Consider the following 27082-nt stretch of genomic DNA (forward strand, 5'->3'; position numbering starts at 1 on the left):
AAAAAAGCTTTGCTAATGAATAAGGGATCTGTTTTGAGAGCTCAAAGCCTACAAAAAAAAAACAGGTTTCCCCAGAATGGGCCACTCAAATTATTTCTCTTTACTGAACAACCTCCAAACAGCTATAACAACCATGATCACTTTCTTTAAGCGTACCTACCTATGTAAGGAATTTCCTAACATTCGTATGGCTGTGTACCCTTGTGTTATGTGCATGTGCACACGGTACTGGGGTGGGTGCTGTTCTGCAACCTCTTATCTCATTTCCTTCTGTTCAACGTGGAACTGGTGTTGACCAAGATTTCTGTATCATCCAGTGTCAAAATCTTGATCTAGTGTTTCATTGACTTGGTTCTAGTCAAATCAAAGGACTGTTCTTTCCAGCAAAATGCATCTCTTGCGATGTTAACTTATACATGTGTAATGCTTTACAGTTTACACAGCACTAAATGAGGTGACCCAAATAATACTGATATTTAAGTAAGGATCTTTTCTGAACTCTAATTTGTGTGGTGTGGGTAATAAAGAGAAAAGAAATATCCCTGCCTCCTGCAGTGAAATTGATCTTTCTAAAGCTCCTGAATCATACTGTTTCAGAGTAGAAGAGCAAGTTAAGCCAGGTACTAGAATCATGGGAAAATATTTTTCTCAAATTGAGGCGAGAACGTGCCTAAATAAATGTGGTAAACAAAACGCATTATTTTTCATTTATTTATCATTTAACATTTGAAATATAAATATACTACAATAAAAATTTCAAAAATGAGAATTTCTTTTTAAAGATCTATTGTTTCATACGCCCTCTGCTATAGAATGAAAAAAGAGGACAGTTAATGAAACTTCTTTCGGGACCCTGCTCATCTCAGCACCAAGTCTATCACCATCACCCCCTGTAAAGGAAGTAAATTATACTTTAGTCCTTAATCATTCACTGTCTTCTGAGACTTTCTGGTGTCCTCCCCCCATTCATAGAAGTTTGCTTTTTGTAACACTGGAAACTTCTGTAGGTGTGGAGAACAAATGCTCCACTCATTCAAACCAGTTTTCATGGTAGGGGATTGGGGGCAGTGGCCTGTGGTCTGTGTTTTGTTACAGTTGCCAGAGGCTCTTACCAAACTAACATTGCTGCCAAAAATGATTTCATCTTCTCCATTATCGCTACAGAAAGCATCTATGGCATTGATCTAGCTAAAGTAATAAGCATTTTTAATGATACTTTAATACTTTTTCTTCCAGTTATATTTATGGTCCCATTACATTGTCAAACAGCAACTATGACTTTAAACCTAAAATAGAAATACAAATAAGAAAATGTATGAGAGGAAATTAGCTTCTTCGACTTTCACATTCCTTGTCTTTTTTTTTTTTTTTTTTTTTTTTCTGTACGCGGGCCTGTCACTGTTGTGGCCTCTCCCGTTGCGGAGCACAGGCTCCGGAAGCGCAGGCTCAGCGGCCATGGCTCACGGGCCCAGCCTCTCCGCGGCATGTGGGATCCTCCCGGACTGGGGCACGAACCCGTGTCCCCTGCATCAGCAGGCGGACTCTCAACCACTGCGCCACCAGGGAAGCCCCTCCTTGTCATTTTTTTCAGCAGTACTTCCCTCCAAATCACAACACCTTTCTATTTAATGAGATTTAATAAAAATGCTAATCATGACAAAACTTGAGGGGGCTAGATATTCTTTTCAAAAGGAACTAGAAATTAATTTAAATTTTAAAATTTGCACTTTGACTCTGATTCACCTGCTGATTGGAAATGCCTTTTTTCGAACGTTGACTCACTATGTTGACATTGAGGTCACATTAAATTAACTCAGTAGTTAAGCTTGACTTCAAACCACTTAAAGAATTTTTTTCCTTTCGAATCTGGCCTACTTCTCGTAGGTTCTTCCTGGTCTTAAGACTACTTACCTTTTTAATTTGGAGTAAATCTCAAGGCTGGAAGAGACTTGTTTCATCTAGAACTCTGCAACAAACGTTATCCAGTCCACTTACCCATCCAGCAGTTGGTCCTGCAGGACCCCTGTCAAGCGTAAACCCATTGTGTACTGCGTGCTTTCTGAGGGAGAAATTGCCTCCTAAGGCAGCACATTCCATTTCTGAAGAGTTCTGCCTACTAGCAAGTTATTTCCTATGTTAAACTGAATTTTCTACAAGTATTAATGAAAATAACATATCCATATGGTAAAAGAAATTTAACCCAAAAAAGGGAAGATACAATAAAAATGTCTCCTTTTGACCCCTGACCTGTCCCTTCCCCCAGCCATCCCACTGTTTAATTATCAGAGGTAATCTCCATTAGCAGTTCTTGATCCTCCTTCCCTTTATAATTACTCTCTCTGTCTGTCTCACACACTTTTTTTAAATGGGAATGCAATATATATGTATATGGGTATACATAAATACATATATGTGGCATTATATAATATGTACATACTCCACAGTGTGTATAACATAAACAGACTCTTTGGGGATATATTATATACATTTTTTGTTTAACATCTTAAGATCATTTTATTTTAGCATGTACGAATATTTCATTCTTTTAATTTACTTTTAAAAAGTCTTAGTCATTATTTTAACATTTATTGAGATAAAGTTCATCAGTCATTTACAGTGTTACAAGTCAGTGATTTTTAGTATAGTCACATGTGTGTAACCATCACCACAACCAATATTAGAACATTTTCATCACTTCAAAAAGAAGCTCTGTACCCTTTATCTATCACCTCCTATCCCATCACCTCCACCCTCAGCCCTAAGTAGTCACTAATCTACCTTCTGTCGCCGTAGACTTACATATTCTGGACATTTCATATAAGAGGAACTACATAATATGTAGTCTTTTGTGACTAGCTTTTTTCACCTAGCATAATGTTTTAAAAGCTCATCCACCTTGTAACACGTGTTAGGACTTCATTCCTTTTGATGGCCCATTATGCCATTGTATAGATATACTGCATTTTGTTTATTCATTCATCAGTTCATGGACTTTTAGGTGGTTTCCAGCTTTTGCCTATTGTGAATAATGCTGCTGTGAACATCTGTGTACAAGTTTTTGTGTGGACATATGTATACACATATGTGTAGGTATACACATAAGAGTAGAATTGTTGGGTCCTGTGGTAGCTCTGTGTTTAGCCATTTGAGGAATGAACTGTCTTCCACAGTGGCTGCACCATTTTGCATTCCCACCAACAATGTGCGAGAGTTTTGATTTCTCCACATCCTTCACCACAGTTGCTTTTTTCTTTGATTCTTGCCATCCTAGTGGCTGTAAAGTGGTATCTCATTGTGGTTTTGATTTACATTTCTCTGATGGCTAATGATGTCAAGGATCATTTCATGTACTCACTGGCCATTTGTATATTTTCTTTGGAGAAATGCCTGTTTATTTCCTTTGCCTATTCTTTAATTGGGTTATTTGTTTTTATTAGTGAGTTGTATGAGTTCTCTGTATATTCTAGATATAAGTCCCTTATATGATTTGCAACTATTTTCTCCCATTCTGTGAGTTATCCTGTCACTTTGATAGTGTCCCTGAAGCACAAGTTTTTAATTTTGCTGAAGCCCAAGTTATCTTTTTCCTTTCATTATTTATATTTTTGCTGTCATATCTAAGAATCATTTGCCACATCCAGGGTCATCAGGATTTACCCCTGTGTTTTCTCCTGAGAGTTTTATTGTTTTAGAGCTTAAATTTTGGTCTTTCATCTATTTTGAGTTAATTTCTGTGTAATGGTATGAGATAAGGGTCCAGTTTCATTCCTGTGCATGTGGCAGTCCAGATGTCCCATCACCATTTGGGCTGTTGTGTTGTTGCTGCAGAGTTCTCTCCTGTACCATAGGTGGCCTTTTCTTTTTCTTTTCTATACTGGAGTAGAGTTGATTAACAATGTTGTGTTAGTTTCAGGTGCACAGCGAAGTGACTCAGCTATAGGTATACTTGTATCTACTCTTTTTCAAATTCTTTTCCTGTTTAGGTTGTTACAGAATATTGAACAGAGTTCCCTGTGCTATACAGTAGGTCCTTGTTGGTTCTCTATTTTAAATATAGCAGTCCAGCACCATTTGTTGAAAAGACTCTTCTTTTCCCATTGAATGGTCTTGGGACCTTTGTAGAAAATGAGTTGACCGTAAACACATGGGTTTATTTCTGGACTTTCAGGGTTTTTTTTTTTATTATCTGTATGTCTATCCTTATGCCATTACTACACTGATTATTGTTACTTTGTAGTAAGTTTTGAAATTGGGGCAGGTAAATTCTACTTTGTTCTGTTTTTAGATTGGCTCTTTGAGGTCTCCTGCTATTCCATATATAATTTAGAATCAGCTTGTCACCTTCTACAAAGAAGTCAGCTAGGATTCTATAGGGATTACACCAAAACATTTTTCTAAATATACTTGATTTTTTTTTTAAATGCAAACAGACCAAAAAGGGTTTATGATGGAAAGTTCCCCTCCCCGGAGACAACCAGTAGCTGGTCACAAACAGTTCGTTTTGTGTTCTTCTAGAAATTGAAATTGTATATGAAGCATATGTATATTTATACCTTTTTTTATACAAATGAAGCATAGTATTTTACTCTCCATCTTTATCAGTGTTTTTGTTTTTATCTCTTTGAGAGTATTCCATGTCAGGCATTGCAGATCTGCTTCTTTTAAAAATGACTGCATAGGGCTTCCCTAGTGGCGCAGTGGTTGAGAGTCCGCCTGCCAATGCAGGGGACTCAGGTTCGTGCCCCGGTCCGGGAAGATCCCACATGCCGCGGAGCGGCTGGGCCTGTGAGCCATGGCCGCTGAGCCTGTGCGTCCAGAGCCTGTCTTCCGCAACGGGAGAGACCACAACAGTGAGGGGCCCACGTACCCCCCAAAAAAAAAAAAGACGACAACGACTGCATAGTATTTTGTACCATGATCTCTCATCAGTCCTTTTTTGACAGATCTTAGGGTCTTGTTTTTACAAACTGCTGCAGTAAAAATTTTGTGCATACAAATTTTGCCTACACCCAAGTATGTTGGCAGAAGAGATTCCCAGGAGTGGAAAACTGCTGTGTCAAAGGATATGTGCATTTTTAATCTTGATAGATGTATCATTTAGGCTTGGTTATGCTGCTGTAAGAAACTGTGTCTTTAAACAACAAAGGTTTATTTCTAGTTCACTTGCCAATTAGATTAGCTGGTGGGCCCTTCTACATCATCCTCACTTAGGTACCCAGGTTAAGGGAAGCTCCATCTCTGTGCTTCCGTGATTGTTCAGGCAAGGCAAAGGACATACAGCAAATCAGCTCTGACTCCTTAAGCTTCTGCTCCGACACTTGTTACTCTTTAGAAAAAACAAGTCCACATAGCCACCCCTAATTCAGAGAGAATGGAGAGGCGCCATTCTACCACATACCTGGAAAGCAGAGAGGCAGAAATATTTGGTGAAGGACACTGATGACCGCCTCAGTGCATGTTGCCAGTTTTAATTTTGAGACTCTCTCTAAAGAGATTCTACCAGTTTATACTCCTATATTTATACATGGGGAACATTTTTAGTAATATTTATAAGAATGTCCTTTTCTTCTTTCTCCCACCCATCACTATGTAGGTGATTGAAAAAAATACATCTTTGTCTGTCTGAAAGGTAAAAATATATTGTTTTGGTGTTTTTAAATTTGCATCTTTGAATATGAGTGAGGTTGAGCATCTTTTCATGTATTAATTTTTAAACCATTTGTATTTCTTATTTTGTGAACTTGCTTGTTTTGTGCCTAGTCTGTTTTTTCTAATATGTTGTTACTTTTAACTTGGTCAATAAATTTTTTTGTTGTTTTATAAATTTTTTTATTTTTGTACATTCAAACTTTTTAATCTTTTTTTCCTCTGGCTTCTGTTTATGTTTAGAAAGCCCTTCTCCACTCCAAGATTTTGAGAGAAAAGAACAAAAATCTTGTGTGTATCTCCTCTTTAGTTATAGTGATACTCCTTGAAATCATATTGAACTGACCTTATTTCTCTTTCATATGGCATCCCTTCAAAAACTTGAAAATAACTACCATATCCCCTTTTAAAGTATAAATCTTTCTAGGCTATAAACATTCCCAATTCCTATTATGGTTCATCCAGTTGTATTTCTTTGAGGCTCTTTAGGTGTCTGTAGGCCCCAGTTTTCTTTTTCTCTAAAACAAAGCTTTTAGACAGTATCTGTATCATAATGCTGTAAGAGTGCATGCAGCATCTTAATTATATGCAAATAAATGACAACAAAGTTGTCTAGCAGGGGTCCCATACTCATCTATTATTAATACTAATATATAAGTAATTTAAATTTCTTAAAAATAATTACAGAGGTTAAGCATTATTTTCATGGTTTTGTTGTAAAATGTGTTGCCCAGATTACAGGCCCAGTTGCAACACTGTTGCAAGATCTGATTTCAAGCTGTCCTTAAAAGTGGCAAAATAGATTAAAACATCAGCATGCTTTATTTTAAAGAGTAATTGCCGTCTCTGAATCTTGTGACTCAATCACCAAATAAGTGATTGTAATTATACAGTGGCATATAAAACATCTAAATATCCCTGCTGTCCGCAGTTACAGTCCAGAGAAATCTTGATTTATTTTAGAAGGTGACATTGTGCCTTTTGGGGTACAATGACTTAGGCCACATGGTACCACACTTGGGCATTTAAAATTGCCCTGACAGACAAAAATTTTAAAGACAGTAGAAATAAGTGTCTTATGTTTCCAGTGATAACGTTTATCTCCTTCACTCTCTCTCTTTTTTTTTAAATAAGCCTAAAATCTTTGTATCCATAAATGCCTGGTACGTTTTCCAATGGCAAAGGCATCTTTTTTTTAATATGCCCATCCAATTCTCTTATTTTTTTTTTTTAACTTCTGGAGAAATTAGATGTCATTTACATTTATAGAATGCCTAAAATTAGTAAAGCTAGCGCTGTCTGAAACTTCAGGTGAGTTTTTCTATTTACAAGTAAAGTTGAGTAATTAATTGTCTCCATTGTTTATTGGAAGCTGGCCAAAGTTCGGTAAAGACTACGTTTTCCGAGATTGCTGTGTGAAATATCTAGTATGCCTATAGAAGCGGTTTTAAGAGCCTTAGTATGTATTTTAAGTAACTAATTGTCAGTTATTTTAACAACCACCAGGGGGCGTTGCATGCCTAAATTACCTTTATTCATTAAAATTTAATTTTGACTGAAAGAAGATTTAAAACATACTGAGTATTTTTTCTCTACCTGTTATTCCTCCTCCTTTTTTGTCTATTTAAAAGGACAAGGTAGATAGTTAAGTTTGGAAAACTGAAGAAATCGTTGTATGATTGAAATGTTAAATATAACCCTTATTTCCTTAGTAGAACTGGCATATAAAAGAGCCATCTTTCTGCAGTGTGAGCAACCTAAAAAAGTCTTGCCATATTTTAAAATTATTAAAATTTTGCTAAGTAAAATGTATTAGAAGTACACATTCAAGGAGACTTTAAAATAAATGTCCAATTTTTGTTTTAACAGTATTTCCTAGACATTTCTATTTCATTTTACTATCCATTAAAAGTCAAATTATTGTTGTTATTTTACATTTAATAGGTATTTATCAAGTGCCTACAATGTTCAGGGTTAAAAATAGATACAAGATGATACAAAAATGTTTACCCTCAAGGAGATTGCAGTTTAATTGAGAAATATACTTTATCATGAAAAATCTAAAATGCTGAATTTTTCCAAGTGAAAAATGAAATGAACTCATCTAACAGAAAAAGATTCCCCTTTAGTGTGAAATGATTTATAAATACGAAGTAATAATATGTAAGCTCTTGATGTAGTTTATTCCCTTTGTTTCCTTCCTTCACACTTCACTCATGGTAGTAATTTACTTAATGCCCTTTGAACTAGTACAAAAAGTAATTTCAGTTCCATTACGATTTAAATAATTTAGGATTCCAGAATAGGGAAAATTAATGTGATTTGGCTGAATAATTAAAATATTATTACAATGCAAATATTACAAATGAAGCTGCAGCATAGTCTTTACCTGTGCCTTATTATGGTTTAACTACTTGTATATAATTGGATATTATTTTAATTTTATCAAGGTATACATACTTGTGTGTGTGTGTATATATATATATATGTATATATATATATATATACACACACATATATATTCTATGTATAACTACTCTATATAGACCACAGTAATGTATCTAGGCATAGGTCTTTTTTTTTTTAATCGTCCATTTTTCTACATTCATTGGACCTTCAGTTTGAAGGCTAGTGTCTCCCTTCAGACCAGGAAATCTCCTGATTTCCAGTTTCTTACTGCCTCTTTCCAGAACTTACTTTAATCAGCTATTTAACGTCCTGGACCAATTTTCTATTTATTTCTCATTGTCATCTTCTCAGTATATCCCACTTCCTTGTCCTTCTGTTTTGTAGTTGAGATTTCCTTAAATTTTCTGTCAGTCCATGTATGAATTGTTCATTTCAGCAGTAATGTTTTTAACTTCTAAGAGCTAGTTCTCTGATTCCTTTTTCATAGCAGATTGCTGTTTTATGGATGCTCATTGTCTGAACTCTCTTAATGGTGTTCATTAGAAGTTGAGTTCTCTCATCTCCCTATTCAGTTATATTCACTTAGTCTGGGTTTAGTCTTTCTCTTTATCTAGGTCCTTCACATGTCAGATGTTGCTCAAATGTGTGGTGATCCTTGGCTATTGCTTCATATTTGAGAATGAAGGACTATGAGGGCTAAAAGCCCTGGGTAGGCAAGTGAGACTCGTCACTTGGCAGACTTTGCTTTGTGAGGAATAAGTGAAGAGCCTTGTGCTGCAAGAGAACACTCCACTATCACCACCTAGCATTCTTTGTGTATGGGAACCAGCTTGAGAAATGTGTGTTTGAAGGAGCCTTAAGAATAAGCATACAGCTACCTGCCCTTCCACAGGATGGGGAGAGATCAGCTGTTCCATAGAGACATCCAATTAACCCCCTTTTCTGGCCCACTGCTCACTTCTGCCTTCTGTTGTTACCTTCATTCTCCAAAGTCTGGAGCCTCTTTAGGTTTCTGCAGGCAAGTTAGCTGCCTCTTTGCAGTACAGTACTTGTCTATGAGACTGCAGCTTTCTCCTTCATAAACCTATGCCACTTCATCTACTTTCATTCTCCAGAAACTTGTTGAAATTTCTCGTCCATTTATTGCCTTCTTCCTATTTTTTATCATTGTTGGATTCTATCAGTTTTATTCCTCTGTCATTTTCATGGGGTTTCAGGAGGCAGAAGATTATGTAAATGCAATGCTCAATCATCTTTAAATGGAAGTCCTCGCTAATATAATTGATTCTTCGTATTTAATTGTTATAACTCCTTACTTTGAGGTTCTCTCCCTGCCCTCGTGGTATGAATTTTGACCACTCAGAGTGTAATATAGGTTGGGTTTCAATTTCTTAGAAAATCTGTTCTTATCCCCTCTCCATATATAATATTAAATAATATAACAAATGTATATCTTATTTTCTAATTCAGCACACATATGAATTATCACATATCATTAGAACCACTAAGTAAATGTGTTTTAGAAGAGTAGCCACCGCTCGCGGCTACTAGAGAAAGCCTGTGCGCAGCAATGAAGACCCAGCGCAGCCAAAAATAAAATAAATAAATACATGTATTTTTTAAAAGTTGTGGGTTTTTTTTTTTAACATATTTAGGAAAAAACTTTTAGGGAGAAAATCTCCATTACTTTTAAGAAATACTGCTTTTAAGTAATCATTAATTTGAACAAATGTCTAATGCCACTTGAGACATGTTGGTAGGTGGTTAGGGTTTAGAAACGAAGGAAAGTGTATTACGTACTCCTAGTTCTCCTTTGCCTTGCCCTTCATTCCCACTTCGTGCCTCTGTCTTTCTCCTCTTATTATCCCACTCAAAAATTAACAGCCCACTCCTCATCTTTTTTAAGAGAATAAAATAAACCCTAATGCAGAATTCTTATATTTTGGAAATAGAGGGATAAAAGTCTGCAATTCAAATAAAATAAACCACATTAATAAAAGCCTGACAGAACAAGCTTGGGGTAGGTATGGATGTACAGAGACATGGAGAGTTTTCTACCAGGAACATGTGTACCTCCAAAAACACTGCCCTGTGTTCTTAGAATATATATTAAAATGGGGGAGAGGGTAGCAAGAATCAGTCGTGGTTTTTAAAACTTGAAACATAATGCCCTAATACTCTTTTCTTCCAATAAGTAAGAAAGAATTACAGAGGAAATACCTGTGGATTATATTAGTGTCAAATTTTTGTTGGGAAAAATTATGTATTGTTTAAAGTTAATTTTAAAGTACTTGAGCCTAACTAGCCTCCCGCACCTCACACCCTAATTCTGATTCTAGAGTACACTACCAGATTGAATGGCCTGAATGTATATAGCCTTTTCCTTATTTTTTAGATTCATGGAAATTTGAGTTTGATTGATGATGACTGTTTAGCATTAATCTAATCTGTTTAATCGACTTGACTTTTTCATTTTTAGAGGTTATTTATTGTATTTTCCAAAATCTGCCTGTTTTCTCATGGTAGAATCATCCCAAGCTGCCTTTTAATAGAAGTCTATTCAGGTATCTTCACTACCAGTCCAGTGTCCTAAGAAGTGAAGCTCACATTGTCCAGAGATGGCAGGAACATATACCAATTTTTATGGTTTAATAAGGTTTCCCAAGCAATTCATCATTCATGTGACAAGATTGATTGCTTATTTTCTTTCCTTATGAAATCTTAGGAAAATATTTTCACAAAATGTAATTGCAATATAAGAAAATGTGTTTGATTTATCTGAATGGTATTGTTTTTAATTTGCAGTTTGAGGAATTTAATGTTAACATTCATATGAATTGAAATCAGTTTTAGTTGTTGTGTACATCAAAATGGATTTAACCTAACTCATGTTCCCTTCTAAAATATCTATAACATGTCTATATTAGGATACCTTATGTATAGTCCAAACATGTCAGACTCTTTGGAGTAGAGGGGCTTATCCTTTCAAGGGGTCAAATTTGAATTAAATAGTAAGTAGGTTAATTGACTCTACTAGACCTTTTGAGCGGTTATAGGCAAAAATGCTGTCATTGGCCATATTAAAATCTCCCCCCCCCCAAAAAAATGAGTGACATTTGTATGCTTAAATGATTAAAATAATTTTCAAGTAAAAATTTTGAAATTTTAAATGTTTAACTCACAATATTTTGTGTTATTTTTATCTTTGGGATTCTTGGCAGCCTCTTGTTTGTCACAGAAGTAGTCATTGTTTTGTTTTCCCAAGGCTGTTTAAAGGTTAATTGACTAACCTGGGTGGGTCCTCATATTTACTAATATGTATTGCAGCTCTTTTGGTACATCAGAAGGCCAGAATGGAACGACTTCAAAGAGAACTTGAGATTCAAAAGAAAAAGCTGGATAAACTAAAATCTGAGGTCAATGAAATGGAAAACAATCTAACTCGAAGGCGTCTGAAAAGATCAAATTCCATATCCCAAATACCTTCAGTAAGTCTTTCTTTCTCTAACTGTTGTGACTGCTATGCTTGAACATGAGAATAGGCAATCTGTCATAAGTATGAAAGCTTGATCTTGTTTTCTAGAAATGCTCTTAATTCATACTTCTTTCTCTGTCCTTACCTCCCCCTGCAAAATTTCACTCTTTCTAAGCTAATAACACAAGAGTTCAATGTAGATCCTTCTCACATGGAATTATTTTTCAGCTCGAAGAAATGCAGCAATTGAGAAGTTGTAATAGACAACTCCAGATTGACATTGACTGCTTAACCAAAGAAATTGATCTTTTTCAAGCCAGAGGTAAAGTTCAATGCATACTCAGCTGAAACTCATTTTTACCAACTCTTTTCCCATGGCTAAAACCAGACTTATCAATTGTGATCTTACTGTTTCAGATTTGACTTTGGAGCGTATAGTGCTACTTGGATTTTTGTTTTCACTCACTCTCCACTCCCCCCCAAAGTTATGTATTTGGTTGAGGAGTAATTTGATACATTGTATAGCCTTCAAAGCCCCTTTAGTCATGTGTTAAGGGAAGACAGTGATTAGTATGTCTGGCTGTATTGTCAAAAGTATTGCTGTTATGTATTAGTATAATCTGGTACAATATTTAATAAGATTAAGATGTACGTACCTCATATACCTTTTTCCCTTTCAAGAATTATGCTTTTAAGAACATAATTTAAAAGGCATCGCCACCCTAATGGTACTTTCTTAATTGCTAAAATAGAGAAGAAAATAAAAATACGGCTTATATATTTTTAGGACAATGATAGTTTATTATACTTGAGCTATTCTTGACAAGCAATAACTGCTTATTGTAAAACAAAAAAATGTTTACAATTCAGTTCCATAGACAACTAAAAGGAATATTTATAACTTAAACCTAATTCTGAAGTTTAGAAATAATAGAAATATATAGAATGGAAAAGACAGGAAAGGGAAGAAGCCGAAAAATAAGCCCTTAATCATACTTCTTAGTATGTGCCAAAATCCATTAAACTGAAAGATGATTTGTTTTATTTTAGTAAGTAAGCTGTTTATCTTGAAACATTCATTGAAAATGCCATAATTTAACTTTGGAGAGAAAAAGGAAGTTAGTGCCAGTCTAGAAACTATAATTCTTGAACTTTGTTTAAAATCTGAAGCATTTTATTACATTACTACAAGGTTTCTATACTTACTTGAAACCAAGCTATTTAGTTGCTTAAGACCATGTTAAAATTGTATTTTAAATTGTTAAATTTTAAGTTATCTTGTCACATAGAACAGGCGTCTAGTTCTAATTCTGTTACTGTCTTACTGGCATTAATTTGACTTCTTCCCCAATTTACCACTTAGACCTCTGTTATGGGTACTATATTATACCTATCTCAGCTGTTTTTGAAACCCTGACATGTAATTTGACATTAGAGGTGCAAAAAGTATTTATTTCTTCTATTTATACTGTGATATTTTTTAGAAAAAAAATATTTGGTTTTTTTAACAATTTTTTTAATATTTTTGAGCTATAAGCATTGATATACTTACTTTTTATGTATTTCAGGACCACATTTTAATCCCAGCGCTATTCATAACTTTTATGACAATATTGGATTTGTAGGTCCTGTGCCACCAAAACCCAAAGGTTAGTGTGTCCAGTAAGCGTGAGAACTGTTGCATTTTGAAAAGCAAGGTTTTGGAAAACCTTCCACTCTAGAAGTGCTTCAAACTTCGGCATTCTTGGATGGATTCATTCGGAAGATATTTATTTTCACTTACATGCTGGGAATTGGAGGGGTGCAAAAATGTAATGTACTTAGCTCTTGAAAAGTAATATGCATGTCCTAAGGATTCATCATATACTCCCAAAATAGCAAATCTTGGCCAAAAAAAAAAGATCACCAGGTGCGGAAACTTGCATTCTTTGAAATTTTAGACAAACGTTAAGGAAGACACCTTAGGAAAGTTTATTTTTCATGAGTATTCTGTCCTATATAGTTTACGCATAGTTCTCTGTAATCAAAATACTCTGAATTTCAGACGAATGGTTTTTTAAAATAATTACCTATTATCATTTTTACATCACTGATATTCACAGACTGTATAGACACCAAACTAAGAGATGTCGGAACATTTGTGTGGGTTTTTTTACTCCAGGCATTAAAAAACATATAAAATGGGAATAAGAAAGAAACAAGTATGTTACTAGTTTTTTAGTTTGTTACAAGAATTTTCATAGTCTCTTTCAGTATCCTGTGCTGTCCACTCGTTTTTGTTCAAGTATAATTTAATTAGGCCTAGCTTTATCTTCATATTTTTTAATTTAAATGTCTTTAAACATTGTTAGCTGGAACGTAATGAACTCTTATTACAAAGGAGCAAAAGTGAGATTAGGGTATTTGGCATAGTACATGGGGAAGCCAGTGTTCAGACATTGGATGCTATTTGGATGTTAATTGAATAAAGGAATAAAGAAAACAGTGGTATAGCCTAGCTTCCTAAAATAAGCAAAGTGGGTATTTTAGCCTCTAAGTGAGTTGCCTTAATACACTCTTTCTTACTGTCTTTCAAAAACTAAAATTTTCATATAAAAAGATCCTGTTTTGTTTCAACATAATCCAGTACTTATGTGTTGAGGTTAGGAGGGAGGTGGAATATAGATGAAATAAGATTTGTCTTGAGAGTTGTAGAAGCAGGATAAGTGCCTGAGGGTTTATTTCACCGTTCTCCCATGATAAAAAGTTCGAAAAGAAAAACTCCAGTACTTAAAAACCTTTGCAGAAAAGATAGAAGCTTGTGTACTGGCTACTTTGGGAGAAATAAAGAATCAGTCATTTTTGCCTTAAAGCTAAAATAGGGAGTTACTAGTTTCACTTATAGAGGTTTACTTAGTTCTTGAAATCAGTTCTACTTCACAATGCAGGGGTGTTTTTTGTTTGTTTTTTTAACATCTTTATTGGAGTATAATTGCTTTACAATGGTGTGTTAGTTTCTGCTGTATAACAAAGTGAATCAGCTATATATATATATACATACATCCCCATATCTCCTCCCTCTTGTGTCTCCCTTCCACCCTCCCTATCCCACCCCTCTAGGTGGTCACAAAGCACAGAGCTGATCTCCCTGTGCTATGCAGCTGCTTCCCACTAGCTATTTTACATTTGGTAGTGTATATATGTCCATGCCACTCTCTCTTTGCCCCAGCTTACCCTTTCCCCTCTCCGTGTCCTCAAGTCCATTCTCTACGTCTGCGCATCTTTATTCCTGTCCTGCCCCTAGGTTCTTCATAACCATTTTTCTTTTTTTTTTAGATTCCATATATATATGTTAGCATACGGTATTTGTTTTTCTCTTTCTGACTTAACTTCGTTCTGTATGACAGTCTCTAGGTCCATCCACCTCACTACAAATAACCCAATTTCGTTTCTTTTTATGGCTGAGTAATATTCCATTGTATATATGTGCCACATCTTTATCCATTCATCTGTCGATGAACACTTAAGTTGCTTCCATGTCCTGGCTATTGTAAATAGAGCTGCAGTGAACATTGTGGTACATGACTCTTTTTGAATTACGGTTTTTTCAGGGTATATGCCCAGTAGTGGGATTGCTGGGTTGGGTTGTATGGTAGTTCTATTTTTAGTTTTTTGAGGAACCTCCATACTGTTCTCCATAGTGGCTCTATCAATTTACATTCCCACCAACAGTGCAAGAGGGTTTCCTTTTCTCCACACCCTCTCCAGCATTTATTGTTTGTAGGTTTTTTGATGATGGCATTCTGACCGGTGTGAGGTGGTACCTCATTGTAGTTTTGATTTGCATTTCTCTAATGATTAGTGATGTTGAGCATCCTTTCATGTGTTTGTTGACAATCTGTATATCTTCTTTGGAGAAATGTCTATTTAGGTCTTCTGCCCATTTTTGGATTGAGTTGTTTGTTTTTTTGATATTGAGGTGCATGAGCTGCTTGTATATTTTGGAGATTAATCCTTTGTCAGTTGCTTTATTTGCAAATATTTTCTCGCATTCTGAGGGTTGTCTTTTTGTCTTGTTTATGTTTTCCTTTGCTGTGCAAAAGCTTTTAAGTTTCATTAGGTCCCATTTGTTTATTTTTGGTTTTATTTCCATTTCTCTAGGAGGTGGGTCAAAAAGGATCTTGCTGTGGTTTATGTCATGGAGCGTTCTGCCTGTGTTTTCTTCTAAGAGTTTTATAGTGTCTGGCCTTACATTTAGGTCTTAAATCCATTTTGAGTTTATTTTTGTGTACGGTGTTAGGGAGTGTTCTAATTTCATTCTTTTACATGTACCTGTCCAGTTTTCCCAGCACCACTTACTGAAGAGGCTGTCTTTTCTCCATTGTATATCCTTGCCTCCTTTATCAAAGATAAGGTGACCATAGGTGCGTGGGTTTATCTCTGGGCTTTCTATCCTGTTCCATTGATCTATATTTCTCTTTTTGTGCCAGTACCATACTTTCTTGTTTACTGTCGCTTTGTAGTATAGTCTGAAGTCAGGGAGCCTGATTCCTCCAGCTCCTTTTTTCTTTCTCAAGATTGCTTTGGCTATTCGGGGTCTTTTTTGTTTTCATACAAATTGTGAAATTTTTTGTTCTAGTTCTGTGAAAAATGCCATATGTAGTTTGATAGGGATTGCACTGAATCTGTAGACTGCTTTGGGTAGTAGAGTCATTTTCACAGTGTTGATTCTTCCAGTCCAAGAACATGGTATAACTCTCCATCTGTTTGTATCATCTTTAGTTTCTTTCTTCAGTGTCTTAGATTTCTGCATACAGGTCTTTTGTCTCCTTAGGTAGGTTTATTCCTAGGTATTTTATTCTTTTTGTTGCAGTGGTAAATGGGAGTGTTTCCTTAATTTCTCTTTCAGATTTTTCATCATTAGTGTACAGAAATGCAAGAGATTTCTGTGCGTTAATTTTGTATCCTGCTACTCTACCACATTCATTGATTAGCTCTAGTATTTTTCTGGTAGCATCTTTAGGATTCTCTATGCATAGTATCATGTCATCTTCAAACAATGACAATTTTACTTCTTCTTTTCCGATTTGGATTCCTTTTATTTCTTTTTCTTCTCTGATTGCTGTGGCTAAAACTTCCAAAACTATGTTGAATAATAGTGGTGAGAGTGGGCAACCTTGTCTTGTTCCTGATCTTAGTGGAAATGGTTTCAGTTTTTCACCATTGAGAACGATGTTGGCTGTGGGTTTGTCATATATGGCCTTTATTATGTTGAGGTGAGTTCCCTCTCTCCCTACTTTCTGCAGGGTTTTTTTCATAAATGGGTGTTGAATTTTGTCAAAAGCATTTTCTGCATCTATTGAGATGATCATATGGTTTTTCTCCTTTAATTTGTTAATATCGTTTATCACATTGATTGATTTGTGTATATTGAAGAATCCTTGCATTCCTGGGATTAACCCCACTTGATCGTGGTGTATGATCCTTTTAATGTGCTGTTGGATTCTGTTTGCCAGTATTTTGTTGAGGATTTTTGCATCTATGCCCATCAGTTATACTGGCCTGTAGTTTTCATATTTTTGTGGCATCTTTGTCTGGTTTTGGTAGCAGGGTGATGGTGGCCTCGTGGAATGAGTTTGGGAGTGTTCCTCCCTCTGCTATATTTTGGAAGTGTTTGAGAAGGATAGGTGTTACTCTTCTCTAAATGTTTGATAGAATTCGCCTGTGAAGCCATCTGGTCCTGGGCTTTTGTTGGAAGATTTTTAATCATAGTCTCAATTTCAGTGCCTGTGATTGGTCTGTTTATATTTTCTGTTTCTTCCTGGTTCAGTCTTGGAAGGTTTTGCTTTCCTAAGAATTTGTCCATTTCTTCCAGGTTGTCCATTTTATTGGCGTATAGCTGCTTGTAGTAATCTCTCATGCTCATTTGTGTTTCTGCATTGTCAGTTATTACTTCTCCTTTTTCATTTCTAATTCTGTTGATTTGAGTCTTCTCCCTTTTTTTCTTGATGAGTCTGGCTAATGGTTTATCAATTTTGTTTATCTTCTTAAAGAACCAGCTTTTAGTTTTATTGATCTTTGCTATCGTTTCCTTCATTTCTTTTTCATTTATTTCTGATCTGATCTTTATTTCTTTCCTTCTACTAACTTTGGGGGTTTTTTGTTCTTTCTCTAATTGCTTTAGGTGTAAGTTTAGGTTCTTTATTTGAGATGTTTCTTGTTTCTTGAAGTAGCATTGCATTGCGATAAACTTCCCTCTTAGAACTGCTTTTGCTGCATCCCATAGGTTTTGGGTCATCATGTTTTCATTGTCATTTGTTCCTAGGTATTTTTTGGTTTCTTCTTTGATTTCTTCAGTGATCTCTTGGTTATTTAGTAGTGTATTGTTTAGCCTCCATGTGTTTGTATTTTTTACAGATTTTTTCCTGTAATTGATATCTAGTCTCATAGTGTTGAGGTCGGAAAAGATATTTGATACGATTTCAATTTTCTTAAATTCACCAACGCTTGATTTGTGACCCAAGATATGATCTATCCTGGAGAATATTCCATGAGCACTTGAGAAGAAAGTGTAATCTGCTGTTTTTGGATGGAATGTCCTATAAATATCAATTAAGTCCATCTTGTTTAATGTATCATTTAAAGCTTGTGTTTCCTTGTTTATTTTCATTTTGGATGATCTGTCCATCGGTGAAAGTGAGGTGTTAAAGTCCCCAACTATGATTGTGTTACTGTCGATTTCCTATTTTGTGGCTGTTAGCATTTGCCTTATGTATTAAGGTGCTCCTATGTTGGGTGCATGAATATTTACAATTGTTATATCTTCTTCTTGGATTGATCCCTTGATCATTATGTAGTCTCCATTTTTGTCTTTTGTAATAGTCTTTATTTTAAAGTCTATTTTGTCTGATATGAGAATTGCTACTCCAGCTTTCTTTTGATTTCCATTTGCATGGAATATCTTTTTCCATCCCCTAATTTTCAGTCTGTATGTGTCTCTAGGTCTGAAGTGGGTCTCTTGTAGACAGCATATATATGGGTCTTGTTTTTGTATCCATTCAGCCAGTCTGTGTCTTTTGGTTGGAGCATTTAATCCATTTACATTTAAGGTAGTTAGCGATATGTATGTTCCTATTACCATTTTCTTAATTCTTCTGGCTTTGTTATTGTAAGTCTTTTCCTTCTCTTGTGTTTCCTGCCTAGAGAAGTTCCTTTAGCATTTGTTGTAGAGCTGGTTTGGTGGTGCTGAATTCTCTTAGCTTTTGCTTATCTCTAAAGGTTTTAATTTCTCTGTGGAATCTGGGTGAGATCCTTGCTGGGTAGAGTAATCTTGGTTGTAGGTTTTCCCCTTTCATCGGTTTAAATATGTCCTGCCACTCCCTTCTGGCTTGCAGAGTTTCTGCTGAAAGAGCAGCTGTTATCCTTATGGGGATTCCCTTGTATGTTAATTGTTACTTTTCACTGCTGCTTTTAGTATTTTTTCTTTGTTTTTAATTTTGATAGTTTGATTAATATGTGTCTTGGCGTGTTTTTCCTTGGATTATCCTGTATGGGACTGTCTGTGCTTCCTGGACTCGATTGACTATTTCCTTACCCATATTAGGGGAGTTTTCAACTATAATCTCTTCAGATATTTTCTCACTCCCTTTCTTTTTTCTCTTCTGCTTCTGGGACCCCTATAATTCGAATGTTGGTGTGTTCAGTGTTGTCTCAGAGGTCTCTAAGACTTTCCTCAATTCTTTTCATTCTTTTTTCTTTATTCTGCTCTGTGGTAGTTATTTCCAGTATTTTATCTTCCAGGTCACTTATCCGTTCTTCTGCCTCAGTTATTCTGCTATTGATTCCTTCTAGAGAATTTTAAATTTCATTTATTGTGTTATATGTCATTGTTTGTTTCCTCTTTAGTTCTTCCAAGTCCTTGTTAAACGTTTCTTGTATTTTCTCCATTCTATTTCCAAGATTTGGGATCATCTTTACTATCATTACTGTGAATTCTTTTTCAGGTAGACTGCCTATTTCCTCTTCATTTGTTTGGTCTGGTGTGTTTTTACCTTGCTCCTTCATCTGCTGTGTGTTTCTCTGTCTTATCTTGCTTAATTTACTGTGTTTGGAGTCTCCTTTTCACAGGCTGCAGGTTAGTAATTCCCATGTTTTTGGTGTCTGACCCCAGTGGCTAAGGTTGGTTCAGTGGGTTGTGCAGGCTTCCTGGTGGAGGGGACTAGTGCCTGTGTTCTGGTGGATGAGGCAGGATCTTGCCTTTCTGGTGGGCAGGACCACGTCCAGTTGTGTGTTTTGGGGCGTCTGTGACCTTATTATGATTTTAGGCAGCCTGTCTGCTAATGGGTGGGGTTGTGTTCCTGTCTTGCTAGTTGTTTGGCATAGGGTGCCCAGCACTGTAGTTTGCTGGGTGAAGCACTGAGTGGAGCTGAGTCTTAGTGTTGAGATGGAGGTCTCTGGGAGAGCTTTCGCTGTTTGATATTACATGGGGCTGGGAGGCCTCTAGTGGTCCAGTGTCCTGAACTCGGCTCTCCCACCTCAGAGGCTCAGGCCTGACATCCGGCCAGAGCACCAAGACCCTGTCAGCACCCGATCTCTCTTCGGAAGACAGGGCTGGGCCTTGAGAGAAACAGAAGATGTGGAAGTGTGTGGGTGGTCTCTGCAGTCAGAAGTCCTGAGTTCCAGTGCTGACTTTCCTGCTAACGGGTCTTTAGCCTCTGTTTCTTTATCTGCTAGTGTTGGAGGGTCTCCTGCAGAGTCAGCGGTGGCTGTGGCTCACTATGGGGACGAGGACACTGGCAGCAGAAGTACTGGGAAGTTCTCCTTGAGCCCTGCCAGAGTCTGCCATTAGCTCCACCAAAGAGCCCCATCCCATGACTCTTTTTGAATTATTATTTTCTCAGGGTATATGCCCAGTAGTGGGATTGCTGGGTCGTATGGTAGTTCTATTTTTAGGTTTTTAAGGAACCGCCATACTGTTCTCTGTAGTGGCTATATCAGTTTACATTTCCACCAACAGACAATGCAGGGTTTTTTATGGGTTTTTGTTCGTTTGTTTGTTTGTTTGCTTTTGCGGTATGCGGGCCTCTCACTGTTGTGGCCTCTCCCGTTGCGGAGCACAGACTCCGGACGCGCAGGCTCAGCGGCCATGGCTCATGGGCCCAGCCGCTCCGCAGCATGTGGGATCTTCCCGGACCTGGGCACGAACCCGTGTCCCCTGCCTCGGCAGGCAGACTCTCAACCACTGTGCCACCAGGGAAGCCCAACGCAGGGTTTTTTAACAGCTAAAATGAAGTGTGGCAATCACAAGTCATCCTGTGCCACCTAATTTCCTCTTTTTTCAATTCTGGTGGTTACTTAGTTTCCAAATACCACTCATAAATAAGAGTCATAATTCTAAGTACCAAAAGAGATCGTGCAGATGTAAGAAAACCATTGGAGATTTTTCCATTTAAAAAAAAAATTAGGTCCTCTATTGATACCTTAGATATTACTTAAATAATGAAGAAGATTCTGGCACTTAATAATAGATTGAAGTGTTAATATAGATTGAGTAGCCTTCCTAAAAAACCTTTGTAGTTAAACGAAAAGGAAAGACAAGGTTTTACTGAAAATGTGCCAGGTAGGAATGTTTTCTAACCTTGGTGAGACCAAAATTCTAGTAAGTAGACTGGATTATCCCCAGATAAAAACAGTTATGCTATAAAATGTTTCCCAGGTATGGAGTGTGAAATAATTGTAGATGGTAAAAAGTCAAACTTTTTTTTAACTGTATTTATTTTAATGTGTCTTAGAGGATACTAATTAGTACTGTCAGACCCTTGATTTTTCAAATATTTTTACTTAGGTAAACCTTAAATAGATATTTGTTTTAAAGTTATTCAATTTAAAGAAAATTACTGTATAAATAGTACTTCCATGCTGCCCATGCATGTGCCAGAAATTGTGGTGATGCCTAAAAAATTCTGACCAATGCTTAAAGTGGGAATTTTGCAATAAAGTGTTTAACGCCAAACAGTAAAGTGCTGCTAAAGGGGTACAAAGTACCAAACATAGCTTAATGATTTTAAATTTGTTATAGAAACTTGATATTTTCATCTACTATATACAATAGTTTGTCTTTTAAAATAGCAGAAAAGGTATCATTTAGTTATCAACTCCATGGAGCAGGTAGAATTTTCAAATTAATATACATTATCTTAACATAGTTTGGAAACTACAAATTATAAACCTTGACTGGAGAGATCCAACAATGCATGCTCCTTTTACTTAAAACGTCTCCACAATAATTTGTAGGGATACTATTCTGAAATTATAATGGTACCTCCCTCCCCCAAAAAAGTAGTTTCATAAACGTAATTTCATCTTAGATACAACCATGGAGGAATATAATTATTCCTTATATTTAAGTTACCTCTGTACTTTCAAACATTCTAGAACATTGGCCTCATAAAGCTGCAGTGACTTTATTTTATAGGTAAGAAAGATTAGATGTAGAGGATACATGATTTCTTATCTAAGATCACAGAGCAAAGAAATTAGGAGTTAGTGGCAGAGCCAGGAGTAGAACTCCATTCTCACAACTCTTAATCTTTAATCTAATAGTCTTTCTCGTGTTCCATAATAAATATGATTTTAAAATAAAGTGAGAAATAAAGTCTGGTAAAATTTTATACTGATTTACTCCTCCAAGGTCTATTGTCGATATTTAGTTAAATAAATAAGATTTTAGAAATTAGTTCATCTTTATATTTTATTTGTGTTGTTCAGATAGAGAACATTTAACAAAAACTTCCATTCCTGGTAGAAAACAAAAATATAAATACTACTTCAGTGAGAAATGAAACTCAAACTTTAATCAGACATAACTGCACTAGCAGTATTACATTGTGGTTGGACACCTTTTCACCATATTAGTTGACATTATGGTAATCTTGGCTATTAGTTACCATATGAATTGACTTCCCTTTTCTCCTGCTATAAATTGGGGGAAATGATGCTCTTTTCCCCTTTGAGGAGATATTGAGGTGGTTATGTCATGTACATGTTGCTGTTCCCCAGTGGAGAGGTGCCAGCCTGACAGAGACAGGTTGTAAGGATCAAGCGTGTGTGTCAGTTTCAGCTAGCTGCTTCACTTGTTTAACAAGCTGTTTCATGCTGTGCAGTACAAATAGTGTTTAAAGTTGCCAGTAATTTATGACTTTGCGATTTTTGCTTCCTTACAGATCAAAGGTCCACCATCAAAACACCAAAGACTCAAGACACAGAAGATGATGAGGGGGCTCAGTGGAATTGTACTGCCTGTACTTTTTTGAACCATCCAGCCTTAATCCGTTGTGAACAGTGTGAGATGCCAAGGCATTTCTGAGCCAAGAGGCCCTATATCTTCCCTAAAACCACATCTGAAGTTCAAGAAACTAGTCTGTCATCAGGGGAAAAGTTTCACTGCTACATAGGATTTTGTCAAATTGAAGGTGTGACAAGATGGTGTTGTGCTAATGTTAAATGTCAGCCCACAGAGCTAATAATACCTCAGTCTAATGTCATGGGCAGTTGAAATTCATCACATGAAGGTAATCTGCTGAAAGACTTGGTTGCCCACTGCCTAACCATGTACAGTGTTACCAGTAGCCCATTAAGGATAATTCTCAATATATTAATACCTAGGTGTTCCCAGTACCTTTTCCCCTCATGTCACTACTGAATTTTGACAGGAGGAAGGAACAGAACAATGGCTTTTTTTTTTTTTTTAAAGCTTTCGGTGAAACACTACAAACATGAAGAAAAGGAACAAGGTTTAACTATTTAAAAACTGTTTGCTGCCATATAGTGCCAATGGATAGGGGAAGAACTTCACAAATCTGTGGTACTCTTGGCTTTGTCTTTGTCTTCCCTGAAAACGTCTCCACTCTGTGAAGCCAGCATCTAGGGTCTAAAGATGAAAAGAAAAGCAGCATGCATTGTCTGTACAAACATGGAGTGAGATATCCCAAAGCCTTTCCTACTGTACAGATCTCTCGAGTCTGCTTTAAGTGATTTCTTTTCTTCCTTATTATTTTCTTGTATTTCTATATGTATAGTGTAATAGTCTTTTGTTAACTAATTTTCTTTTTTCCTTTTAGTGATTAAGCACGATCATGTCCCTTTTTAAGCCTTACCTGAGAGAAGCAATGCCTTAAAATAAAAAAAGCATTAATGAAATGAAACTATGCACAAAATAACTTTCCTCTACTTATTCTGTACTTTGCCCTCATGAGTGCCGATGTTCTGTGAAGACATACAGATGCTGCACAGTGAATTGCAGAAAATATTACAAGACTTACGTCTATAGGTCACACTATATACTGACTTTAGCAGTGGGTAACACAACACAGTGTTTTATCTTCCACAGGGAAGCTTAAAACAAAAGATATTTTTAACCCACTGACAGCAACAAGGTTAAGCTTGCTTTATCTGCCTCGTGTCCCACAGAACTCTCACAAGAGATTACTATTGGGAAAGTACAGTTTCAAAACCAGCAACAGCAGCAGTACCTACAGCCCTTTTTTCGGAGAGAAGTTTAAATGCTTTACTGTTGGGGCAATCCGTTTCTAAACCTGACTTGGTGGCAGTATCATGTATATTTATAAAACAAGGCTAGTCATATTTAGGACAACTGAAGAAGAGCTGGAAAAAAGAAAAACAAGCAAACTTGAACACTGAAGCAACCTCAAGCATCTCTTTATTTTGATGATATATTTTTATAAGGAAAATAAATATTCAGATGATCAGGAGTGTATATAACTAAATGAAATCAAGAAAAAGAAATAACAGTATGCATTTTAAAAAACAATTATGGAATTATATATCAGTGCTTAGAATGGGGCTAAGGGAAGTGCTGAAATGTAGCAAAAGATAGGAGGTAATGTAGACTGTCACCCACTGTAAATGTTTGCAAATGAATATTTTTAAATAAACAGGATTATTACAGGTGATTCTATATGAATGTCAAAGCCTTAACTTCCAGGCTTTGCATCTTGTATATGGGAAGAACTATGACAATCCTAGTTAATTAGACAAACTCAAAGCCCTTACATTTGATGCGTTTTGTTTTAAAAATAGGCCTTGTTTTTCAGCTTCATCTGCAGTTCTATGTGAAGATTGATAAATCAGTTTTTACTTGTTTTATTAATAAAACGTAATTTGGATATCTTGAGTTGATGGTTTTGTGATTTAGCTGGGTAAAAACTATCTTTGTAACAGATAAGTTATTTATAAAAATTAAAACACTTCTATTCTAACGTGGATTTTGTGACTTGTTCTTAAAGTCTGTGGGACAGGAGATAATTTATGCCCCAGAAGAACCTTTGATAGTTAATATAAACCAGAGAAAGCTCACTCTCTAGAGTCTTCTCATGACATCACGGCATTCCACTGCATTGCTTGGATTACTTGTATCAATTTCCGCAGGCTTCTTTTTAACTAATGAGTGAAAGCAATCATGTTTAAGCTAAGGCAGAAAAATGAATATTGCTTTTCTCGGAGTTTATTATAGCTTTTTCTTTTGTTTCTTTTGGGATTTTTAAATGCGATTTCTTGGGCCATTTAGCCTGAGTAGTCATTTAGTTAATATTTGCTCTCTCGTATTATGTGTAAGTGCTGAGGATGGTGGTGCTTCCCCTGAAGAGAACCTTTACATTGAGTTTTCAAAAAATTATGACTCAATTTTTCTGAGCTTGAAAAGAGCAGAGTGGCCCTTGCTGACCTTGTTATGACATAACTTACAGAAAGCTCTGCCTTGCCCTGACTGGTCTTTTAAAACCTAGTAGGACATAAATATTCTTTGCCAGGGAATGCGAGGTCTGGATATGTTGGTGGTCTGGAGACTACCTTCAGGAATTATTGCACTAAAATAGAATCGCAGGCACTAAGAGCCTCAGATGGAAAGATGGACTTCGTTTCTCATTGCTGATCATCCTTGGGTGCTGACATGCTTTATATTGAAAGGGGAGGTGGGCAGTTAGCGGTTCATGTAAACTGGACTTCTCAGGAAAACTTTTATTTTTAACAAAATGTTGGCCAGTATCTACTATATAACTAGTATGTTATACAAAGATGCATGTTGTATTGAGAATTTTTGTGGAAAAAATATAAAAATTTATTTTTCTTTTAAAATTTCCATTTTTTTTAAATGACAAGCAGGGCCAAACTACAGTGTAATATTAATTGACTTTATATTGGAGAATTGAAATTGTACATAAACTCATATCTATGATAGCTCAAAACTATATTAGCTATTTAACTTATATTTTAATCAAAGCATGTATAAATAGCAAGGTTAACTGACATTTCATCAGTTTCCTCTATCCCAGTTTAATGTTGTTGGGAAATTATAGTGAACAATGATAAGTTTAAGTAAATGGTACGAGATATAATCGTCAGTCTGTGAGTAATTGAAGTTGACCGTGTTGCCTTAGGAAATAATATTAAATGGCATCAAACGCCATTCCAGATTTGATATCTGCGTGCCAGGTATTCGCATAGTTTCCTATATAATATTACAAAATGCTTATATTTCTCCGTGACAAGTGAACGTATTTTTTTTTTGATTCTAGTTTTTAGAAGCTATAATTGTATCCATTTTACTTGAAGATGAAATGACTCAGGGCTGCATTTTAATTTTTATTGTTTCCATCTGAAAATATAATTAGGCAACTGAGAGAAAAGGCTTCCTCTAAAGAAAGTACAACTTTGTAGCTTTATATTTGTTAAATTGGATTCCCCCCCCCCAATATGTAGTAGGCTGTTTGGTGTTTTTTTGTTGTTGTTCTTGTTGTTTTTTAAGGGAGTGTAGTTAGTCATTAAAAATGCTTGGTAATGCATTGTCTTTGCAACTATAAATTTCTTCCTGTATTACAAGTTCAAAAGTAGAATTGCCATGTTACAGTACAATAGCTCATTAATTTACCTAGTTATTTAAGAAGGTTATGAAAGCAGTTGCACTTTTAATACTGTGCCACCTTATTCCCCAGATAGACCCCTCAAATCTTAAAGTCAGGACAGTTGGGATCCAATTCAGGCATCTCCCTAGATTTACTCTGTAACCCTGGGATAGTCCTTTGCTTTTCTTTCCTTGCCTTGTTAAAGGAAGATAATTATATTAACGTTAAACCCTCCTCACAGAGGTGTTGAGGGGCTTAAATGTGGAACTATCTGAGCCAACCTCTTTTCTCTCTAGGAACCGGATTATCCTAAAACTGGGTTATGTTTCTGTATGAATGGGTTTTGAGGCATTTTTCTCAACAGTATTAATGAACAGAATGGTAAGTTTACTATTTATTTCTCTGAATTGGTCTAGGGACATCTCAGTCGATCAGAATTTGGTATTTCAGTCACTGTAATTCTTTCCCTCTTTTAAAGTCAAAAGGTTGATTGCTTTGCAAAGGTTACAAAGCTGACCTGGAGATCAAGTGTGTTTATATTTCTCTTGCATGTCCAGCTCTCTAAAGAATGTACGTTTTATGATGGAGAATAGCAAATTATTTCTCTAGGAAAATAAACACTTTCTTCAAAGGACTTAGTCCAGTGTTTGCACAT

At 36.0% G+C, this 27082-nt stretch overlaps 1 protein-coding gene across 3 annotated transcripts in view; it reads left to right on the forward strand.

The window, feature by feature from the left end:
• The window catches only part of TAB2 (TGF-beta activated kinase 1 (MAP3K7) binding protein 2), an 86446-nt gene extending 61753 nt beyond the window's left edge, over positions 1-24693 (forward strand). For all 3 annotated transcript variants that reach the window (XM_079939024.1, XM_079939025.1, XM_079939023.1), the window contains 4 exons: positions 11383-11543; positions 11759-11852; positions 13099-13179; positions 22732-24693. In XM_079939024.1, coding sequence (XP_079795150.1) covers positions 11383-11543; positions 11759-11852; positions 13099-13179; positions 22732-22874 — 479 coding nt within the window. In that variant the 3' untranslated portion in view covers positions 22875-24693. The remainder of the gene's footprint in view (positions 1-11382; positions 11544-11758; positions 11853-13098; positions 13180-22731) is intronic.
• Positions 24694-27082: the final 2389 nt, after the last annotated feature.

The sequence above is a fragment of the Stenella coeruleoalba genome (assembly GCF_951394435.1).
Source record: "Stenella coeruleoalba genome assembly, chromosome: 12".
NCBI classification, from domain to species: Eukaryota; Metazoa; Chordata; class Mammalia; order Artiodactyla; family Delphinidae; genus Stenella; species Stenella coeruleoalba.